Source organism: Lonchura striata, chromosome 12 (assembly GCF_046129695.1).
Source record: "Lonchura striata isolate bLonStr1 chromosome 12, bLonStr1.mat, whole genome shotgun sequence".
NCBI classification, from domain to species: domain Eukaryota; kingdom Metazoa; phylum Chordata; class Aves; order Passeriformes; family Estrildidae; genus Lonchura; species Lonchura striata.
This window is the reverse complement of record NC_134614.1, coordinates 888,192-908,966: the sequence shown is the minus strand read 5'-3', so window position 1 is coordinate 908,966 and position 20,775 is coordinate 888,192. Positions and strand designations below refer to the sequence as shown.

The following is a 20,775-nucleotide window of genomic DNA, read 5'->3' as shown; positions in this document are numbered from 1 at the left end:
GGCTGCCCCCTCTTCTCTGGGAGTTGTGCAGAGTCAGAAGGTTCTCCCTGAGCCCCCTTTTCTCCAGGCATGGAGCCCCTTTCACAGCTCCATTCCTTGCCTTGGTCATGCTCCAGCCCCTCAGGATGTGCTCCAGCAGGGACAGCTCCCAGGAGAGATGAGCACTCTTAATTCAAACACCGCACAGGAGACCACGTTTAAAACACATTTAAATGCAAGATACAGTACCTAAAATGACAAGTGCTAATTGTCTTGGAGAGGCTATTTGTAATGACTCAGACTCTTTATTTAACTCCCAGAGATTGTTCCAGTTGGTCCTGTGAAATCCCCACCCACAAACTTCCAAGATACAGTTGATACCCAGCTCATCCTGGCAAGCACAAGTTGCTACATAATGGAGCAGGCACGGAAAATACAACACGTATTACCTGAGACACAATCAACCACAATAATTGCAGTAAAAGCTAGGTTCCAGGTATTTCTGATGTACTGTAGCAAAAATGTGGTAGCCATAAAAGCAGCTTTACTTTTCCAGAGAAAGCAGTGCTCCCCTGGCCTGCGAGGCTTTAGACAGCAGAACAGAGAAAAACTTGCATTAAAGCTGGAATCATCAGTAACAAACCCCCACATTTTATGTGCTATTGGCATCTTCTTCTTCAGTTCCTCTAATTAGCTCTGAAGTACTTCAAAAACCCTTCTGGTTCAAAAGCATGACCCTGAGGCATAGGCCGGGACCACAGGTAAGTCTGGTGGCTTCACCAGGCCCTGCAGCACCCAGAACCTCTGCCATCTCATGTTTTGGGAAAGATGTGGCATCTCCCCATTGACAATCCCAAATGCATGGGAACAGCAGCGCGGGGTCTGGCGTGACTCTGGTGATGGGACAGAGCAAACTGGCCAAGATTGAGGCACCTGAACACTGTCTGAGGGATGGAGGGGGCCCACCTGGGATGGGAGGGACTCCACTCACCCCATGGAGGAGCTCCTGCAAGACCAAGCCCCAGCTCCAGGGTGGGAGAGCCACATGCCCACAGCACCGGGCTGGAGCTCATAAAGCTATCAGCTCCCAGAGCCAGCTCTGCTCTTGCACTCCAGCTGGGTTAATCTGCAGCTCAAACAGCTACCCACAGTTCACCACAGGGACAGAGGGCACTGGCACTTGTGGCTCAGCCACCTCCCACTCCAAGAGACATGGCATTAGAGCAGGAAAACCGTGCTCATTAGAGCAGGAAAACTGTGGTGCTTCCTAAAACCTTCCTCTCAAATCCAGCTTGTGTCTTTAAAAATGCTTGTGAGTTGGGTAAGGCATAGGGAAGGGAAAATATGCAGACAGATTAGGTAACTTTGCCTCATTATAACTTTAGCAGTGTAAATGCATGGACACTCAAATTGGAAAAGTAAATAAAAGTCAGGAGATACAACATTGATGCCACATGTCTGACCTACCAGTGCATATTGATACAAGATCAAAACAATTCACTCTGTAGGTAGATGAATTTCTCACCCTAGTTTCCATTCTTCTGCTGTCCTACCCCATCCTCCTTAGCATGGACATTCACAGGACACTGCTGTCTCTGAGGAACATAGGTACTCTGGGATGTTTTGCAGAGAAACTTGAGACACCTTCCACTGTCCCTGGGTACTCTAAGCCCTGTCCAACCTGGCCTTGGAATCTTCCAGGAACCCAGGGGCAGCCACAGCTTCTCTGGGCACCCTGTGTGAAGCAGAGCAACCACAGGGAAGGACTGAGATAGACACGGCTCCATGGCAGAGCCCAGCTCTCACCTGCTGGCCGGCCAGCACGGGCGGCGGCGCCTGCCCCATTGGGAGCGAGGCCACGGTGCTGGGGACCACGGGGAATGGCATCGCTGGCTCCTGGTAGTGCTGGGGCACCACAGCAGGCGTGGCTGGCACTGCAGGCAGGACAGGCTGCAGAGAGACAGCAGCATGAGGGACAGACAGTTCCACAGATAGAGCAACCACAGCTTCTCTGGGAAACCTCTTCCAGGGCCTCCCCACCCTCACAGGGAACCATTCCCTCTCAATATCCCATCTATCCCTGCCCTCTGGCAGTGGGAAGCCATTCCCTGTGTCCTGTCCCTCTATCCATTGTCCCCAGTCCTTCTCCAGCTCTTCTGGAGGTGCCTTAGGCCCTGGAAAGGGCTCTGAGGTCTTCCTGGAGCCTTCTCCTCTCCAGGTGAGCACCCCCAGCTCTCCCAGGCTGGCTCCAGAGTAGAGGGGCTCCAGCCGCCAGAGCGCATCTTTGTTGCCTCCTCTGGACACACTCAACAGGTCCATGTCCTTCTTGTGCTTTGCTGCAAAGCCACTAATGCAGTTCAGTGCCAACACACTGACAAGAGACTGAGCAGGTCACGATGTGCAGAGGTGAGTGAGGAATACATACACATACCCCTGGCACCCATATCCTCTGGGAACAAGAGCATAAATGATAATATGAAATATGACCCAGGATACAGAACTATTTGAAAAAGCTTTGGACTTACTGCTGAGGGCTGCTGGTAGTGGCCAAGCTGGGGGAGGCTGTGGGGCACAGGCTGGCCCTCACTCAGGGGGGGGCTGTACACCCTCTGGATGGCAGGAGGGACAGTGTCTGGCAGGGACGAGTAGATGACGCTTTGCTGGCTGCTCTGTGAGTCTGAATAAACTGTGGAGCCCTGGCCACTGTCAAACGTGCTGTCAGCTGGAAAAACAGACATTTGTATTAGAAGTTCAACAGCTCCCCATGTTCAAGTGATTATTTTAGAGCAAGGTAACCATGGTTTATGTAATTATAATTTTTACTACTCTAGCCCTTTCTTTATATAAATAAATTATACAACATCATTATTATTCTCTACAAAAGGCACACACTGCTTCTCTTAAGCCAAGACCCATCGCCATGGATTTCTGCACACACTGATATTTCAGGCACATTACTATATCCTTTAAAGGGCATATGGTTGACATTTAAGAATTGCAGATGCTTATAGATTTTGTAGGATGAAAGGAGAGGAAACCCCAATTGTCATGTTCAGAGCAGATCATGGGGTCTTTTAGAGTTCCATCTTTCAGGGATGCACTGACTTTAACACTGCTTTTATTAGCAGCACTGAAAATTACAAAATCTTCTCTGGTGTAAGCTGTATTTTAGTTCAGCAAGTCATGCTGTGCTTGACTGTAGTGCAATTAAAGTAAGACACAAACTCCTGTGCAGGTTCCAGTGGGTTTGGCACACTCGGCTCTGTGGGAGTTTCTCATGGAGCATTTGTCCAGTTAACCTGTGGAACTGCCCAGTTATGGGCACTGGGCAAGCACTGGGTCCTTTGGGAACTGGAAATATTGGTATTACTGACTTAAAAAAAAATATTTTCACAACTTTTAAAGTGTGTAAAATAAAAGTGCCCAACTCTGTTTCAGCCTAAGTTACTGCTTTCTTCACTTGAGAAAGGAAGTGAGACAACCAGACTGCAGCTAGATGCATCCCAAGGACAAATAGCTTCTAATAGGGATTTAAAATTCAAAACAGAAAGAAAACTGCAACACAGTTTCAAAAACCATTTTAAGTTACAGCTAAACTTAAATACTATTTCTTTTCCCAACACCTTCCACTGTCTCTTTTTTCCGTATTCTAAATAAAGTTTTACTTATTTGGCTTTTAAATAACAGATTATTTTTCAATAGCACCAGAGATTACATTTCTCTTCAATACTCCCAAACTGTTACTCTCCCAACTGCTTTTTTTTTTTTTTCCAAAATTAAATTCCCCTCTCTATTTATTCAATTCATTTTGGAAGAGCCAACAAAGCCCTACTCTCATGATGGGATTTCTGCTGCATTAACATTCTGTTTTATTACAAACAATTATTGCGGACCTCAAAGGAAAAAAAAAGGAGAGTCTAATGGTAGAGGGCTGAACCTGTGAGTCAGTCTCAGGTTTTTACAGAATGCACATTGCACACATTAAGTTATTAATTTCACTTTTACATTTAATCTCAAATTATATGAATGAGGGCCATCCTAATTTATAGAGGTCCTATGCTAAGAAAATGTTCAAATAATCTGATAGCAAATTGCCAAATACCAAGTTCTGGTTAAAAGTTGAGGAGGAGTAGGAAATAAATTGTGGGGGTTATATTTAGTATAACATTTTGCCAACTCATGTCCAGCACAGCCATGGGAAGCACAAGTCTCTTCATTGCATTCATTCAGCACTAGAAACAAAGAGCCATAATTGCAGTGTTCCTTAAAGGAATTAGCATGAAATAAGTGCATGATCCCAAAAAATGAAATGAGCTCATTTTAGCTTGAGATAAAGAGCTTTGTGAATGTGGCAATATTGTGTTGTATGCAAATGTAGCTATTTCTCATACCATGTAAAGGGATTTTTCCTGTACAGGTACACATGGATATTTCAGTATTCGAAGCAGACCTCAATATAGCCCTTTATAAAACGCCTGAACTGAAGCAGCAGCTGTCTTGCTAAAAGTAATGCATCTTTGACTTAAATGTGCTTATGTACAAGCCCAGAATGGTAAAACAGAAACTCTGTAATCATTGTTTAGTACCAAAATATATAGAGTTATATAGAGATATCTACATAATACTGTTTTCTTTAAACTTCATTGCTTTCAAAATTATCATGCATCTGTCCCAGATGTTTGTGGGTTTTGGGCTACTGTGCAAAACCAGCCACATCAGTTCATCTGAGTTCAGGTCACTTTGTGTTTCCCCTCAGATATTCATCCCTGTGTGCCCATGAAGCCAATGTGGGACTTACAAGCGACAGAGGTGACGCTGGTGGGCAGGTTCTGCTGGAAGGGGTGTTGGTCTGCCTCCGGCTCCTCAGGCTCCGACAGGATGTGGTGGCCCGTGTGGGACAGGTAGGTGACCTGGACCTGCTGTGCCTGTGGCGCCTTCAGCTTATCCAGGCATTCCGAGTCGCGGCGCTCCTCCGACTGCATCCTGGGCCAGATGCGCTCCCTCCTCCAGAGGATCAGCGCCACTCGGTCACGGATGGACTTGGCCACGATCTTGAGATCATTCTCGTGGAAAAACCCCGAGTCAATCTGCAGAGGAGCACACACTTAGCAAGGTTCTGAGCACATGGTTGGGCACACAAGCACGCAAACGATACTGGAACCTCTTCCCAACAAAGAAAACATCCTATTGAAACAACGCAAATTTATATAAATTTATTTCTGACAAGAACAGGAACTCAAGAGCTTGATGGAGTGGAGTTCTTTCTCAGTAACTTCTAATCCTAATGAATTAAAAAAACCCAGCATGTAATGTCTGAGGCTTGAATATATACTGGCTCTAATTATCCACCACTGAACATCCATTGAGGAGAGCAAGTTTAATGGCAGATGGGTTTCCCCCTTTTTTTTTCTTTTTAATACTAAAATAATAGACAAAACAGTAAAAAGAATCTCTGAACAATGCACCTGGAGTGAATCAAACTGCCCCTAAATGTGAATTCATTGTCTTAACCTGTCCAGCATACAGAGTTAGACAAATTGTTCTACTTAATAGCACAGCAAGTCATGAAGGACAAGATGTTAACAGAATTATGTTTCAAATTAACTTATATTAAATAGTGAAGTCAGTCAGTATTGATTGACTTTTACAAAGAAAAGGCAAACTGTTCCCATTTGATGGAAAAAGGGACCAGGCTTCTTCAGAACACAACTGCTCAACAGATAAAATGGAAATTCATCTTTGTGTTATTTGTTTGCATAATCTCCTGCAGTGCAGGGCACGAACTTTCATTTAATAATGACCTACTAGAGTTCTGTCTGCTCTCTCTACATTCTTAACATGCATATTCAACAGATTTGAAAGTACTTACATCTAGAGGCTTTCCTGCTTTGCTCTTGCCCAAACATAAGACACTTTCACAGCTTAGATTTTCACTGCTAAAATTAATGGGTGTAAAGCATCTTAAAACACAGCTTCAAGAGCTAACTTCATTTTCCAAACCCACTCAAATGTTTCCAGTTCCCTCTGCCCACATCCTTTGGGCAGGTGGGATTGCCTGACTACCAAAAACTCATCAGCAATGATGAATAATTCCCTGTACTCAGAAGGTCTCCTGCATTCTTCTCTTCCACAGCACACAAAGCAGCAAACAGATGAAAGCATGTGGCTTTGGCATTCCACAATTCATAAGGACTAGAAAAAGACATTTAGGAATAAATATCCCCCTTTTCTGCCCCTGCAACAGCCTCAGGTTTGAAAACATTTAATGGGCAGTCTCTTAGGTATGCATTAATGTAGAATACAGACTTTTAAATTATTTGGGAATTATTTGGGAATGGGTACAGTATCACTGTAGTTTGGGCATGATCCTTTTAAATATACTTTTGATGAGAATTATTTCCTCTTCAAAATAAAACATCATAACTATGGATCAAGCAGCTTAGAGAACTTTGAAATTCCAAATATTTCCATCAATACTTAAATGTAAAATAGAACAGTAAGTAATGGTACCAGAGCAATATTTAAACTAGATGAGTTCTGTAATAATATATTGCTGGAAAAACATTGGATCTACTGCAAACTAATGGCAAGAAGACAAAGCAGCCTGAATTCCTCCCATTAAACATGGAGTAGATGGTGATGAGTTCCAGCAGAGCAAGGCAGCATTACCAAAATAAGTGCCTCCTGAGCAGAACACGAGTGGTGATGATATCACTAAATGGGATCCCTTGGGATTTAGAGTCTAATAGGGAGGATTCCACAAGCACGGGAATGTTTCTGCAAGCACAGGAATGTTCAGACCCTTGGATCAGTGCTTACTGACCCCGAGCCTCTGTGACATTAGAACACCGAAACAATTACAGCAAAGACACCATCAAAACAGGAATTCAAGGACAATGTGGTGAAAACGGAACACAAATTCTCTAACAAAACCCCACAGTTATAAAAGTACAAAAATTCAGCAAGTGAAACATATCCATTAAAAAATCCAAAGCCTACTCCTAACTCCATGAGTCCAGTTTCCTATCAAAGTTTGGGGGTAGAGAAGCTGAACACAGACCTTTCTCATCTACATTCCTTCTAAAGAATACAAACAGAAAAGATGGGGCAAAGTGTTTTGGAGATTTCAATGCAGAATATTTTGTGATTGAACTTCTGAACTCTTCTAATGTATTTCTAGTTGCTGTCTGGAACTAAACAGATTCCAAATCAATTTAAAGACATTCAACAGCCTATAGAAACTGGCAGAAGAGCGTGCAAAATAAAAAAGTAGACCAGACCTCTATGGTCCCTAAGCTATATAAACTGTGATTTCAGGCATCTGTTTTCAAACAATATGTTTCCATTAGCTGTTCCCTGTTCACGCCTTTCTTGCAGTAGTCATTCCAAAATCAATGCAAAGTGCCTAAACTGGATAGCCGGAGTGGTTCAAGTGAAGTTACTTCACCCAGTTTGTTCCTGTTGTCCTTTGAGATTTGTGCACTACTTACTAAATTATACACATTTTTATCAGAAGTGTATTTTACCATTTCTTGTGCAACATCATCAGGAGTTTCCTTTTCCAGATCAAAAGTAAACTCAATGGCTCCATTATCTTTGGGTTTTCCTTTCAGTTTCTTAGGATCTTCTACCCAGAGTCTTAAGGCAATAGAGGATTTCCTACCATGGTCTTCTTCCGCAAGTTCCACTCTTACCCCAGTATCTTCAGCAAAAAAGGCATGGCTTAATAAATCTTTAATTTCATATCTGCAAAGGATACAAAATAAGAATCAAACTGCAAGTCAACAATTTTAGAAAGGTTTGTAAAAAGAAACTGCTGTTAAAGGTGGAAAACATTTATACTGTTCGGTGTTCACCCATAATGAATTTGTGTTCTTTTTGAAAATATGTGGGATTTTGAAAAGGAAGTGAAACTGAAAAAGTGACTTTTCCAATTTCTCAAGGCTTTAGCAATATTCAAGAACTTAGAGAAATGCAGATTATAGCTTTGTTCAACTTTTCTTAAGTATCTGAGCTTAAAGAATACTAGAGAAGAGATTCTCTGTAGGCAGTAAGCTGCAGTCCCTAAAAACTGTATTTGTGAAAGTCAGGAAATACTCAGCACAAGACAAACTGGCAGAGACCAGTAAAAAAATAATTTTTAAAACTAAAGCTGGTAACTAGGCATAACATGTTTCCATGTCCAGAGGGCAATGAAATCTGGTACCACAGCTCGTGATGAATCCACCACATCAATTTATATTGCCCTCCCTGCCCCCCACAGAACCTTCCCAGTAACATTTTTTGGACTGCTGAACCAGAAATTGCAAGAATATCCTAGCTCAGCTCCACATGATGCTGAGCAGCTTAAAGACACAACAGTACTGTGTATCCTGACACTGAATGTCAGGAAAGCAGGAAATAATTTAGATTTGCACTTCCATGCTTCATTTTCTTCTGCACAGGGGAGACCCACAGACCAGAGCAGAAATCCACAGACAGTTCTGAAATACCTGCATTCACATTATTTAATATAAAATTAATCCCTTGAAACAAACCTTTCTTCTTTGTTTTTGCAGATGCACTCCCCAATTATCTCCTTAATTTCAGGATCAGTAACTTTCTCAAAGCTTGCTGGCTTTATACCCTAAAAGCATAAAGAAAAACAATTTAATGTGAAAAATAATTACATTATACCTTTTAATTAAGCATATTTTCTCTGCATTTTAGAGGTAATTCAACCCAGGAAGTTACTAATACTTTTAAGTTGTTAGTCTTAATGCAAAACTGAGTTGAGGATTTAGGGGTACTATATTTCTAAATATAATTGCACTTCAAAATTAATACACTAGTTTACACGAGCTCAGCCATACACAGGGAAAGTATCCCTTTTTCTTTACCAACCTTTGCAAATTTTACCTTTATATCTTCTGGACTCTGAAGTGAATATTCAAGAAACAGCTAATTTTAAATTTCAAAAATAACCATTTTCTGAAATTATTCCTTTTATGTTTTTGCCTCAACTCCCAAAGCACTAAATGGATAAAACCAGATAATTATTTTTCTTCAGATAGCTAGTACTGAAAATGAGTGAAAAATACCTTGGAATAGTCCATATGCCCGTTTCCCACAAACCTCTTGCTCTTCCATGACCCAAACAGTCTCCAACACATTCCCCTCTACATAAAAAAATTAAAGATCAACCCCAAAACCAAGCAGGGAAACAGAAGAATACAACATCTCTGCATTGCTCCTGAATTTCCTAGGATATTGTTAGAAACCCCTTGGGAATATGTGAGACAGCAGGTGCAACCTATAAATCTAGTTAAATCTCTGTCAAATGTTAGCATTTTTGCTGGGAACAGATGTGGAACAGCAACCTAGGAGCATGGCCTTTCAAGGAGAAAAACCAGCTACCCACTGCAGAAGAAAACCATAGGAAACAGAATCAGTATCCCCACATCCATGTATATATTCAGCTACAGGTGACAAGTGGCAATACAAGAAGTTCTTCGGTTTATTTTTGATGTCCAGCATAAATCCCAGAATTAACCGATTCCCTTTTAAAAATACATTATTACCTCTACCTACTAAACCAAGATGTACATGGATCAAAATATGACAATTTATTTGAGAAGAGTTGATGCTGTGGGACTCTATCAATAAGGACCAAAGTACTTCCAATGAAGGCAATGAGCAGAACAAAAAGGAAACACAATTTCCTTTATCTAAAAAAACAAAATGTGGTTAAGCACGTAACTGAATGGGAATTGGACATTTAGCTCCATATAAATCCTTTTAAAGTTCTCCTCTGAAATAACAGTAAATAATGGCTCATGCAGTCACAGATAAGGAGACCTGCAGAGTGTACTTTTGGCTCACCCAGTGGATTTAAAGAAGAAAACAGGTATTTTCAAAGAGGATCTGCAAGTAATATACAGAATTAAGTCTTGAATAAATTTTATGGATGAATTTCAATGAGGGCTGGAGTCTCTCTCAGAATTTCTGAATATTTCAGTGTTAGATTATACTTTTATCCTTTTATGAACATTCTGTTGTTATTCAAGCCTCAAATTCTACTTCAAACTTTATTAATTAATTTTAGATCAACCCCCTATTTGTCTTGATATTCGAGCGTGAAATATGTGAATTGTAGATTTTGAAAAAACAGTAATAAAAACAGTCACTCAAAGACTCAGCTCCTTGGTTTAGCTTCAGCAGAAAGCTGTGGAGATAGAAAAAAACCCATTTTTGTGAGAACAAAACAAAATAATCTGTACATGTGGCTGGCTGGCTGTGACTCACTAAAAAGAATTATTTGCTTAAGCAAACCTAATCTTACTGACGAGACAAGGGTTCAAATTTTGTATATTAGAAAAATGTGTCAGAAGGCACTGGAGTGCCCAGGCTGCAAAGCACAGGCTGGGTCCAATATGGCAAGACGAGCTCTTAGGAGAGCTCTGATACCCAAATTAGAAATGAAAGAAAACAAAGCCACATCAAAATGTATTTTCAGCAGGACTCCTCTGCACCATAATTCACCTTTAAGCTACAGGAATCTAGTGTGTTCTCCATCAGGAAGAAGGATAAATCTATACATTTCAATTCACTCTTGTTTGCTATGAGAAAACTGATTTCCATATTAGTGTGACACTCTCCGGGAAGAAAGTGTAATAAGATCTAATAAAGGCTTTAACCTAAAGAGAGGCAGGTTTAGATTAGACATAAGAATGAAATTCCTCCCTGTGATGGTGGGGAGGCCCTGGCACAGTGAGCCCAGAGCATCAGATCCTCAGTGACTGGCTCCCAATATTGACCTTACAAACTGCTTCCACAAATAAAATACAGCAACTCTTCCACCAACACTTTATTTTCCCCATCTTTGAATGGAACACTAACTCCTTTCCAAATATCCATTGTGCTAAGCTGTTGAACGGTTAAGCTATGATTAGATGACTAAAACAAATGAGGACAAAACATGCGGAGTGAAATACTGAACAGAGCTGCTTTTGCAAAGTGTTTTCTCCCTGTCCCTGTGCTATAGGATGCTTTTCTTCCTTACTCTTCATTAAACTCTCCAAGACCAGCTCACTGGCCTCCCTTGCAGCACAGTTGCCCTGACAATGAAGGGGGACACTATTTGACATCAAAGGACTAATCTCATTCACCTAAACAAAAGCCATCGGTCTTCCCTGAGCATTCCCAAGGAAACACGGCATCAAAATTCCAAGTGTATTAGCTAAGAGATTATCCATGACCATTTGAAAGCTGTACAACCTCTTATAAATTAAAATAAGTTCAATGCTGCCACATGTGAAATGCAGGGCTCATTGGGTGGCATAAGAAGCATAATGAAAATACAGATTCCTTAAATGCTAAAATATATATATACACATATGTAAACCAACAGAAAATGAGATCAAATTGAGAGCTTCTCTGTCTCAAAGAGAATGATTTATTCTGACTCCCTCACCACCACTTATTCCCATTCCCTTCTTTCTGAAGCAGTTAGATTTGTGATCTATTGCCCTCTAGTACAAGGCAGCTGAGTCTACAGCCAGACACATACAGAAAAAGTTGCATTCTTCATGCTGAGGGAAAAAATGTGCTGCTTATTCTGCAGGGTCTAAAAACGGCCGCTTGCCATTTTCCATCAGAGAGCACATTTTGGAAGAGCAGCACGTGATGTTCTGAAGGGACTCAGCGAATGCCACACAAGTCACTGGCACGTCTGACCCACGTCAGTCAGTTTTATAGAGGCTTTCCTGGCCCCTAAAAGTGCCCTTCCACCCCAGAGACAGCCTGCTCTGGGCTTCCACTCCACCTTCCACCTGAAGGTAACTCTAGGCTCATGCCATTCCTAAAAAAAGGAAAAAACTCTCTACCAAAAAAGGTGAAGCCATGTTTCCAGCTGAAACTGCATCCTGGCACATACTCTCTGAAGTCACGGAAATGAAGGTAAAGGTCTCAATTTTACCAGGCTTTTGTTCCATGACATCACTGTGTACAATTATAAACTCATCTCTTTTTCCCTCCAGAATGGGGCTCCATCTTAACTGCAAAGCTAAGAGGGTTACCTGCAGATCTAAGAAGATCTCAAAAAGCCACAAGAAGTCCATGCAATGACACTGACAGCATTATTTGCCTGCTGTCATCATGCCACAGCCACAGTAATAATTCTGTCTGTGTGCACTATGGCATACAGCCTGCAAATGCTGAAAAAACCTTAAATAGTTGATGACAACAAACAATAGGAAAGCTTTATATGCAAACCAGAACACTGTCACAGGGTAGGTTGTTCTGAAGCACATGTTTATACCACTAAACCCAAGGAGATGGCCAGGAACTATCTGGAGATGCAGCTGCTCTGCTGTGCATTCTGCAGCGCATGCCTAAGAAAACACTAGGCTGGTGCAGCCTGGGAAGGTCACAGATTCCAACGTTTCATCACTGTTGTCTACATCAAAATCATTTGGCAGAATGATTAAACACAAAAAAAATCTGAGTAAGAAAAAACATCAAGTTATGCATGAAAAATGAGATTATGGCATCAGAACAAAGGGTACTGCAAATATGCTGACCAGGAAATCACTTCAAAGTGAACTGTGGTAAATGTGGCTTGGCCCCACTGCATGGGAAAGATTATTTTCTATTTATGGTACATATCCATTTTTGAAATGTTTACACTCCATCATTCAGGCTGAAAGGGCAAAGAGAGGTGACAAGTTGGAACAAGCATGTCTCATCTGGTGGAGAAATGAACCCCTCTGCACATTCCCAAACATGACCACCTCCTTATCCTGGTCAACTGCAAACATACAAGCACACATAGAAAAACAGGAATGCAAAAATTAAAGCAACAATTTAGCCATAAGAATACAGTCAGGCAGAATAAAAGGACGCTGAAATAAATTAAATATAATAATCTTACACTACAGACATGCGGAATGTGACATATGCTGAAATAAGGTCTCAGAAAGGTAATGTTTACACTTTCTACACCGATAAGGATGACCAATGTGTGTGACTTGGAAAGCTGGGACTTGAGGTGTATCTCATGTCCTAGTAGCAGGCAAGGGCATGGTAGAGTGTTAAGACACAGAGTAGCAACTACTGAAAAAGATATTAGAGTGGCAAAACCCAAACCATACCCTGCCTATGCTAGGCAGCAGAGGGAGTATCAGTTCAGTGGGACCCCAAAGAAGGTAGGCAGTCTAAACACTTTGTTGGTTGTCACTCCTTGATGCAAACTCTAGCCAGCAATTCCAATCCCTAAGGATGCTAATAAACACCTCTGGTGGTTGCCACTGCAATGCTGAGCCCAAGACAGGGAAAGAAAGTTATTTTATTTTATACTTTTTAAATAAAGGCATCAGGCAGCTAGACACGGCAAACACATTTCACAATGCACTGACTCTCAATTTTAAACACTAGAAATAGTATTTGTATTTCTGGGGCAAAAAAGCCCGAGCTTCATAAAGTAGCAAATGTCCCACTGAGAAACTGCAGCATTCAGGGGCTCTGCATCCTCTCCATCCAAGAAGGTCAGAGCCACCTTCTGCTTTAGTGAGAGCCCCAAAACTAATCTAATACTGGAAGAAAACAGTCCAAGTCAGCCTCTTATGTTATGGAGTGTTCAGCCTACACCACATTTTCGACTGTATTTCAGTCTATAAGCCCCAAGGCTCACACAGGCTGCTGCATCACCAAACCTAACTCTTCATTGAAGTAATCTTAGAGTAATTTTGTCTTTTTGTAGCCACTGCCCCAGCTTAGGGCAGACCCCACTGCATGATGCTGGCTCAGGACCCCACAACACAAAATCCTCCACCTCCTCCTCCTCAGACCCCACAAGCCACTCACGCTGCTTGGAGCAGGGTCCCTTCTGTCAGCAGCTCCCCTTCAGATGCAACTCCACTAGAGAAGCTGTAGAGCCCACCAGAAGGTTCCTCCTGGGACAATGGATCTCCCCCAGGATGAGGCTCCTCCTGCACCCTCACCCCAGAGGTCCACCCCCTGCTCCTCCTTCCTGCCTGGCAGTTCTGGAGCTCATTGCATTTGACAGGGCTTTCTCCACTCCACAGGGAGCTGGTTAACCCTTTCCTTGGAAAAATGTAATGCCAATTTTGCCATCTAAGGAATCTTGGTGCCTTTGCTCCCACTGCTACTACCCTAAATTCAGGTGAAAACTGCAAACCCTTCATGCTGGTACCTGATGCTTTTGTCTTCAGTTTTCCCTGCTAGACAGTTCTGCTTCAAAAATACCCCCTACAAGGACCTTTCAACAGCTTCTCTGCCATTGCTTCTTCTATATGATAAACATCACCTCCCACCTCCTTGAAGCTGCCAGTATAAAGCCAGTTTTACAAAACTATAAGAATTTACCATCTAATCCTGAGCTGTCTAAATGTTACTGCCATAGAAAACCAGTTGGCTCAGGCTTCCATCAGTTGAAACTAATGTCTACTTAAGTCTAAAAACTGAAATTTAACATTTAATTAGGAATCCTCTGATTAATCATTATTCTTTGCCATCTTGGATATTGCTTTGATAAGTGATGCTTAAGAGCCTTGCACAGTCTTAATTACCAATATTCTAGACAGCTATGAGGTGTGCACACAGCTTCTCTAGGTACATGGAGCAATGAAGAGCTCGATGTTCTCAGTGGCTCCAGGTGCACACACACCTTCCCAGTAACACCAGCTCCCACGGTGATACTGAGTACCTGACTGGTCTTGCATGCAGGACATGAGGATCTAGAGCCAGAAATTAGAAGAGCCTCTTGTAGCCACTCTGTAAAGCTCTAGCACCCAAGGAGGTGTCCCCTAAGCTGTCCACACTGGTAGCATTTAGGCCATATCTGAAGTACCATACCAAAACAGGGCCAGCATCCCTTGTGCCAAAGCTAATAAACACTGTGATAAAGATCCATGGAATAACAACATGGAGTAACCATGTGGCTCTAGGATCACAGAATGGTTTGGGCTGGAAGGCACCTTAAAAACCATCTCATTCCAGCCTCTCTGTAATGGGCAGGGACACCTTCCACTAGACCAGGCAGCTCCAAGCCCTGCCCAACTTAGCCCTGAATAACAGAGATAAAGGCAAGGAACTCCCCTGAGCCATCAAACCCATTCCAAGTCTCTGAGAAGCAGCAGCATGGTTTGCAGCCAGCGCATGGTGCAGAGCATGGTCAGCAGCCAGCAGATCCATGGCTGCACACATTTGCCTCCCTGCAATGCCAAGGTAGCAGCTACATCCACAGGATGAAGATAACTGCACTGCCGAGCAGTTTCTGAGGCTTTTGTGGGCTTTAAAATTATTTCTAAGTGGCTCTGGATTGAAAGCAAAACTCTAAGAATTAAACTCCCAAGCATCAGTCCATTGGGCTGCATTTGTGGCCAATGAAGATAAAATCAGTGACAAAGATAACTGAAAATATTTGCTGTAGCTGCATCAAAACATACTCCAAGTGTCGAATTGTAAGCTTACACATAAGCCTGAAACAGGTTTGTGCAACCCAGAGCTCAGACACCTCAACTTCTAGAACGTAGTATACACTCAGCAGTACTGACACCTCATCAAAATATGCTTTTGAACCTTCCAATGACAGGATCCAATACCAGTTAAGGATGTGTACTCACACAGGTTACTTTTCGGTAGATTTGAGCAGCATTCTGGCATTCTGAGTAAGGGTATTCTGAGGTAGCCATTTCCAGCATGCACATTCCAAACGCGTAGACATCCACAGATTCATCATAGTGTTCCTCGTACATTTCCGGGGCCATGAATTCTGGTGTTCCTACACAGACATACAAAGATAATGTTGATTTTTACAGGAGTCCAAATTGCTTTAACCACAAGCTTTTTCACCTGTGAGAAGTGTGCCCAGTACAACTGTGTATAGATGTATGCAAGATGGTTTCAAAGAGCTCAAGCATCCCCCAGGGAGTAAAACCAAGGTCAATGTACACACTTCCACGCCCATGGCTTACTGTCAATAATCCAAAGCAGGGAAGCAGGGCAGAGGGGAAACACGACAGAGGGGAGGGGGAAGGAAAAGAATGAAAAATGTCAAAAATTAACAAGAAGATGAGCTATGGTTCATTTCCTGCCCATACTGAAGTGATAGAATAGTTTCTGTCTGGCTGAAGAGAAGGATGTGTACAGTGCTGGGAAGGTGAAAAGGGAAGAAGAAACGAGAACCTTCATTCTTGTTTTTATCAGTGAGAATTTGCCTTTTTTTTTTTTTTGGGTTTTTTTTTTTTTTGGTTTTTTTTTTTTTTTGTTTCCTCCAGAGATACAGAGTAACCACCAGCAGGCAGACAGCACTTTGGAAGTCAGTAGTATCATAAATCACCTACAGAGTCATGCACAAAACATCAAACCTAATTCTGTCACTGGTTTAGTGGGACAAATCAATGAGGCCACTCACAGAACAAGGTCCTACTCAATAGGAATTAGGGTGTCAGGAATCTGATGCAACTTGGTAAATATGAAGTGAGGCACTGGGAGCTGCAGCTTGGAGACAAGCAGCGACTTCCAACACCTGCAACATTTATTCAGCAAACTATTCTGAAAAGGTGGGGGGTGCTTTACAAAGCAAAACAGAAAACCATTAACACTTGGGTAATTAATTCCAGGACCTGTATCTCATACTGTAATTCATTTATTTCCTTTCTACATAGAAAAGATGAAAGAAAAGAGATCAATGCAATGGTGTGTCAAGGGAGAGCAGCAGCAAGCTGTTGGGATGCCAAAATAAGAGTGGCAGGTCTTGGGCCATGAGAAATACCCAGATAAACTCTGCCTGTCCAGCCTCAGCACCCAAACTGCCTCCAGCCCTGGCAGATCCCATCAATGCTTTGTTATGTCATCACTAATCAACAGCAAAAGCACAACTGTAATTAAAGTAACATATAATCAGAAAAAGTAGTTCTGGCATACCCCAAGATGGTTTGGATTGGAAGGTACCTTAAAAATCATCCCATCCACCCCACCCATCTCACCCCCTGAGAAGCAGGGACACCTCTCACTATTCCATGTGGCTGCAAGCCCCATCCAGACTGGCCTTGGACACTTCCAGGGATCCAGGGGCAGCCACATCTGCTCTGGGCATCCTGTGCCAGGGCCTTACCACCTTCACAGTAATATGTTTCTTCCTAATATCCAATCTAAATCTCCCCTCCTCCAGTTACAAGCCATCAGCCAAGTCCCTAAAGAAATTGAGGAAATGTCATCCCAGGCCAGGCTGGATGGAGCTTGGAGCAACCTGCGGTAGTGGAAGGTGTCCCAGCCATGGCAGACAAGATGATCTTTATGACCCCTTCCAATCAAAACCATTCTAGGATTTTCTGACTTGTCCTAAACTCTTTTTAAATGGCAACATAAAGGACAACCCTCAAAATTAGTGTCTGCTTTTGCACACATTTCTGAAGTAGACTCGACTTAACTCATGAACAAGCATTTCTGTAAAATTAGTTTCACAAAATTCAAGCTTGATCTCTTCCCTTGTTTATGTTCTTCCTCCTTGTCTTTCTACCTCAAAGACACTCATTCCTCCAGCCTTAGCAAATCAGCCAAACCCGTGTCATGGAGGCTCAGTCCCTCTCTCTGGACGTTTGCTACAGCAGTCACCAAGGTAGAGGCTGCTGCTAAGAAAGGGTTAACAGCTGCCACAGGAAATTATTTTGGAGCTCCTGCCTTGCTTTAGAAGGAACACCACTCAGCAGCAGGAGTGAATTTCATGAATTACAGAACATTTTAAACAAATCTGAAAAAGTGATAAGCAATAGTCTAAGAAGCAAATTGAATACTTGGCAGCATTCCAAAACAGGACAAAAACGACATTTTCTCCCATTCCTGGGAGTGGAAAGGAATATCTACAAGCATCCTTCAACATAACAGCCCAGCTAAATGTTTAGCTGTTCACCATCCACTCAGCTGCTCTTGGCAGGAGCAGGTTTGCCCTGGCTAGGCTCCTGCAGAGACACCGCAGTGTGCTGATTTCATCCCTTCCAGCCAATGTGAAATGCAGCTACTGATACACCTTTAGAGCTACTCCCTCTGCAGAGGGGGCAGCATTACTCATCACCAGTGCTTCCAAGCCTCCTTAATTTTCTCCTTGGAGCATTACTACTCATGAAAATTATAAGCTCAGTTTTATTGTCAAAAGGAATGCAGACACTTTGCCAGCATCTTTCAGACATGAGTGTATTTTGATGGTGTTCTGTTAATAACTGATTTTACAAAAACCTGTGTAAGTATTACTAATATGCTTACCAATATTGGTATTATGACTGATACTACTCCTTGGATTGGTACTACTGATACTATTCCCAGTATTGGTATTACTGATACTATTCCCAGTACTAGTACTTCTGGAATTATTTCCAATATTGGTATTACTTATATTATTTCCGCTATTCTTATTATTGATATTATTCCAGTATGTCCCATGAACAACTGTTACCCTGCAAAAAAATTATTTGAAGAAATACTGACCCTCAAGACGGAAAAACACCACCAGTTACTAGAATTTAGAAATGAGAGAAACTTAACAAATATAAACAAATACGAGTTCATTAAAATCAATGAAATTAAGTAGATCCACAGCAGCCAAGCACATATCTGAAATTTCTATTGTTTTGACTTCACTGGTTCTGGGCTCCCTATGCATTAAGGATGATACAGGAGGAAGGAGAAAAGGACACTATTACTTACTGATTCCTATTTTTTTAGGGGTGTAGAGGCAACAGTCCCAAACCCACTTTAACTTCCACTATCAATCTGTAACTTAAAAACCACTACTGCAAAATGGGAAAGGAAGATCTTAAATAGACAGCCACAATACTGACCGAGGGAAGCCAAGGTGAACAGGAGCATTACCTATGACACTTTTGGCAAATGAAGCTCTTTTGAGTGTTGCCAAACCCAAGTCTCCTATTTTCACAGATCCAGTTGGTCCAGTAATAAAAATATTATCACATTTCAAGTCTCTGTGAATTATTGGTGGAGTTCTTGTGTGTAGGAAAAGAAGACCCTTCAAGATTTGCCGACACCAACTCCGCAGGACTTTAGGTTTCATCACTTTAAACCTCTTCAGATACCTAGAGCACAACATACACACAAGTGGGTATAAAGGAAGTGAAAACATTTTGTTAGAGATTTAAGGGGCTTTAACAGGATAGCTTAACTTTTCTGAAACTCCACTATGGATAAAAGCCTCTTATTAGATGCCACAAGAACAACACAGAAATATCCCAAAATTGAATGAAATAGATCTTTTCAGAGGAGGAATTAGAGCATTTAGGTTTCGGGAGGATGATAACATGCATTTTTGGTGCAAATACAACCAAATACTTTGAAGTCTTATAGTTCAGCGATTCATTTCATGCAGAGAAGATCTTTAGAATATATTTTGAATCAGAAGAATACCAAAGTTTAATTTTAACCACAAGACTTAGACCTTTGTACCACGCACCTGCATTTCTTTCTATTTACCTGAAGCGCTGGTTGCAAGGGAACTTTTGGGGAAGACATTGGGCCTGCTAATACACTGGCAGAGGAGCACACTGGTTGAGTACTACTCCCATTGGGGCTGAAAATCTGTTCCAGAATTCATGCCAACTACTTTATATCAGCCTTAACAAGACTGTCAGTACCAGGAGCTATTAATTAGTATTGTTTAGGAGACAACCTAGAGCACCTTCAGCTTCTGAGAGATTCTACCATTCAAGTGCTATTCCATTTGAATTCCGTAACACAACGTGCAAATACAAGCCCAAAAGCAAGCACAAAACACACCCTGACAAATCCAAGCGTCACAGGCAGAAGATGAAGCATACCAGAGAACAGCTTTGAGTTGCATAACCAAAACAGGGAAGCAGGCAGAAAGAGATGAAGGCCAAATTCTGCCTGTCAAACCACTGCGGTTCAAATGCAGGGACAAATGACAGACACCAGAGAACAGCACCATTTTTTGCTTTTATCTGAAGATGGCTTTTTTCAGCATAGAAAAGTAGGATTTTGCTATAAATGTCTGCTGCTATTCTTAGCCCTTTGCCAGGAGCGCAGTACTTACGTCTTCAGCGTTCCAGAGGTCATCAGCTCGGTAACCAGCACGATGCATCTTTTGGCTTTTGCACAGGATTCCCAGAAGTCATAAAACCTCACGATGTTTGGGTGCTGTAGACCTTTCAACATTTCTGCTTCCTCTTTAAATCTCTGCCTCTCTACTTTTGTGAGTTTTCTGTCCTATAAGCCAAAATGAGACATTATTATTAGTGACGGACAAAAATAAAGGCTCTGCATTGCCAGGGTATTCAGAATTTTAAATTTGTTTTATGCTTATGTGTCAAGGGCAATTATATGTAAGAGACCAGATGCATTATGAACTAGGGCACTCGGCCTAAATCCAGTATCAAGAAGACAAAGAGATGCCTGTGCTATGCCATGCTCATGACAGCACTAATATTTAAGGCACCATGAGCACACCCATGGCATGCTGGATCAACCCTCAGCTATTTCTTCATGTTTGGGTGTTGTGAGGCTCCTCATCCAAGGGATTAATACCCACAGGATGCCATTTCCAGGTATTGATGTTCTCACAGCCAGGAAGGCTCCCACTGCCCTCAGCTGCTCCTGGGATGCTCTGTTACAGAGCATCAGCTGAGGTCCATGTTGCTCACCACACTGGGCTCTACAGCCCCTCCTGTTTACCTCAGGCTAAATTAAAACCATGTTACCTTCCAAAAAAATTCAAACACATCAATTTTTCTATGCGTTTGCCCTTCTGCTTCATTTTACAGACTTTTC

General features: G+C 42.1%; 1 protein-coding gene across 2 annotated transcripts in view; it reads right to left on the bottom strand.

The window, feature by feature from the left end:
* Positions 1-20,775, bottom strand: part of WNK2 (WNK lysine deficient protein kinase 2) — a 98,616-nt gene that overhangs the window by 40,697 nt on the left and 37,144 nt on the right. For both annotated transcript variants that reach the window (XM_077786034.1, XM_077786035.1), the window contains exons 2-9: positions 20,042-20,214; positions 18,847-19,067; positions 15,603-15,760; positions 8,517-8,605; positions 7,506-7,725; positions 4,778-5,066; positions 2,505-2,701; positions 1,786-1,929 (exon numbers count right to left, since the gene is read on the bottom strand). In XM_077786034.1, the coding sequence (XP_077642160.1) occupies positions 1,786-1,929; positions 2,505-2,701; positions 4,778-5,066; positions 7,506-7,725; positions 8,517-8,605; positions 15,603-15,760; positions 18,847-19,067; positions 20,042-20,214 (1,491 nt within the window). The remainder of the gene's footprint in view (positions 1-1,785; positions 1,930-2,504; positions 2,702-4,777; positions 5,067-7,505; positions 7,726-8,516; positions 8,606-15,602; positions 15,761-18,846; positions 19,068-20,041; positions 20,215-20,775) is intronic.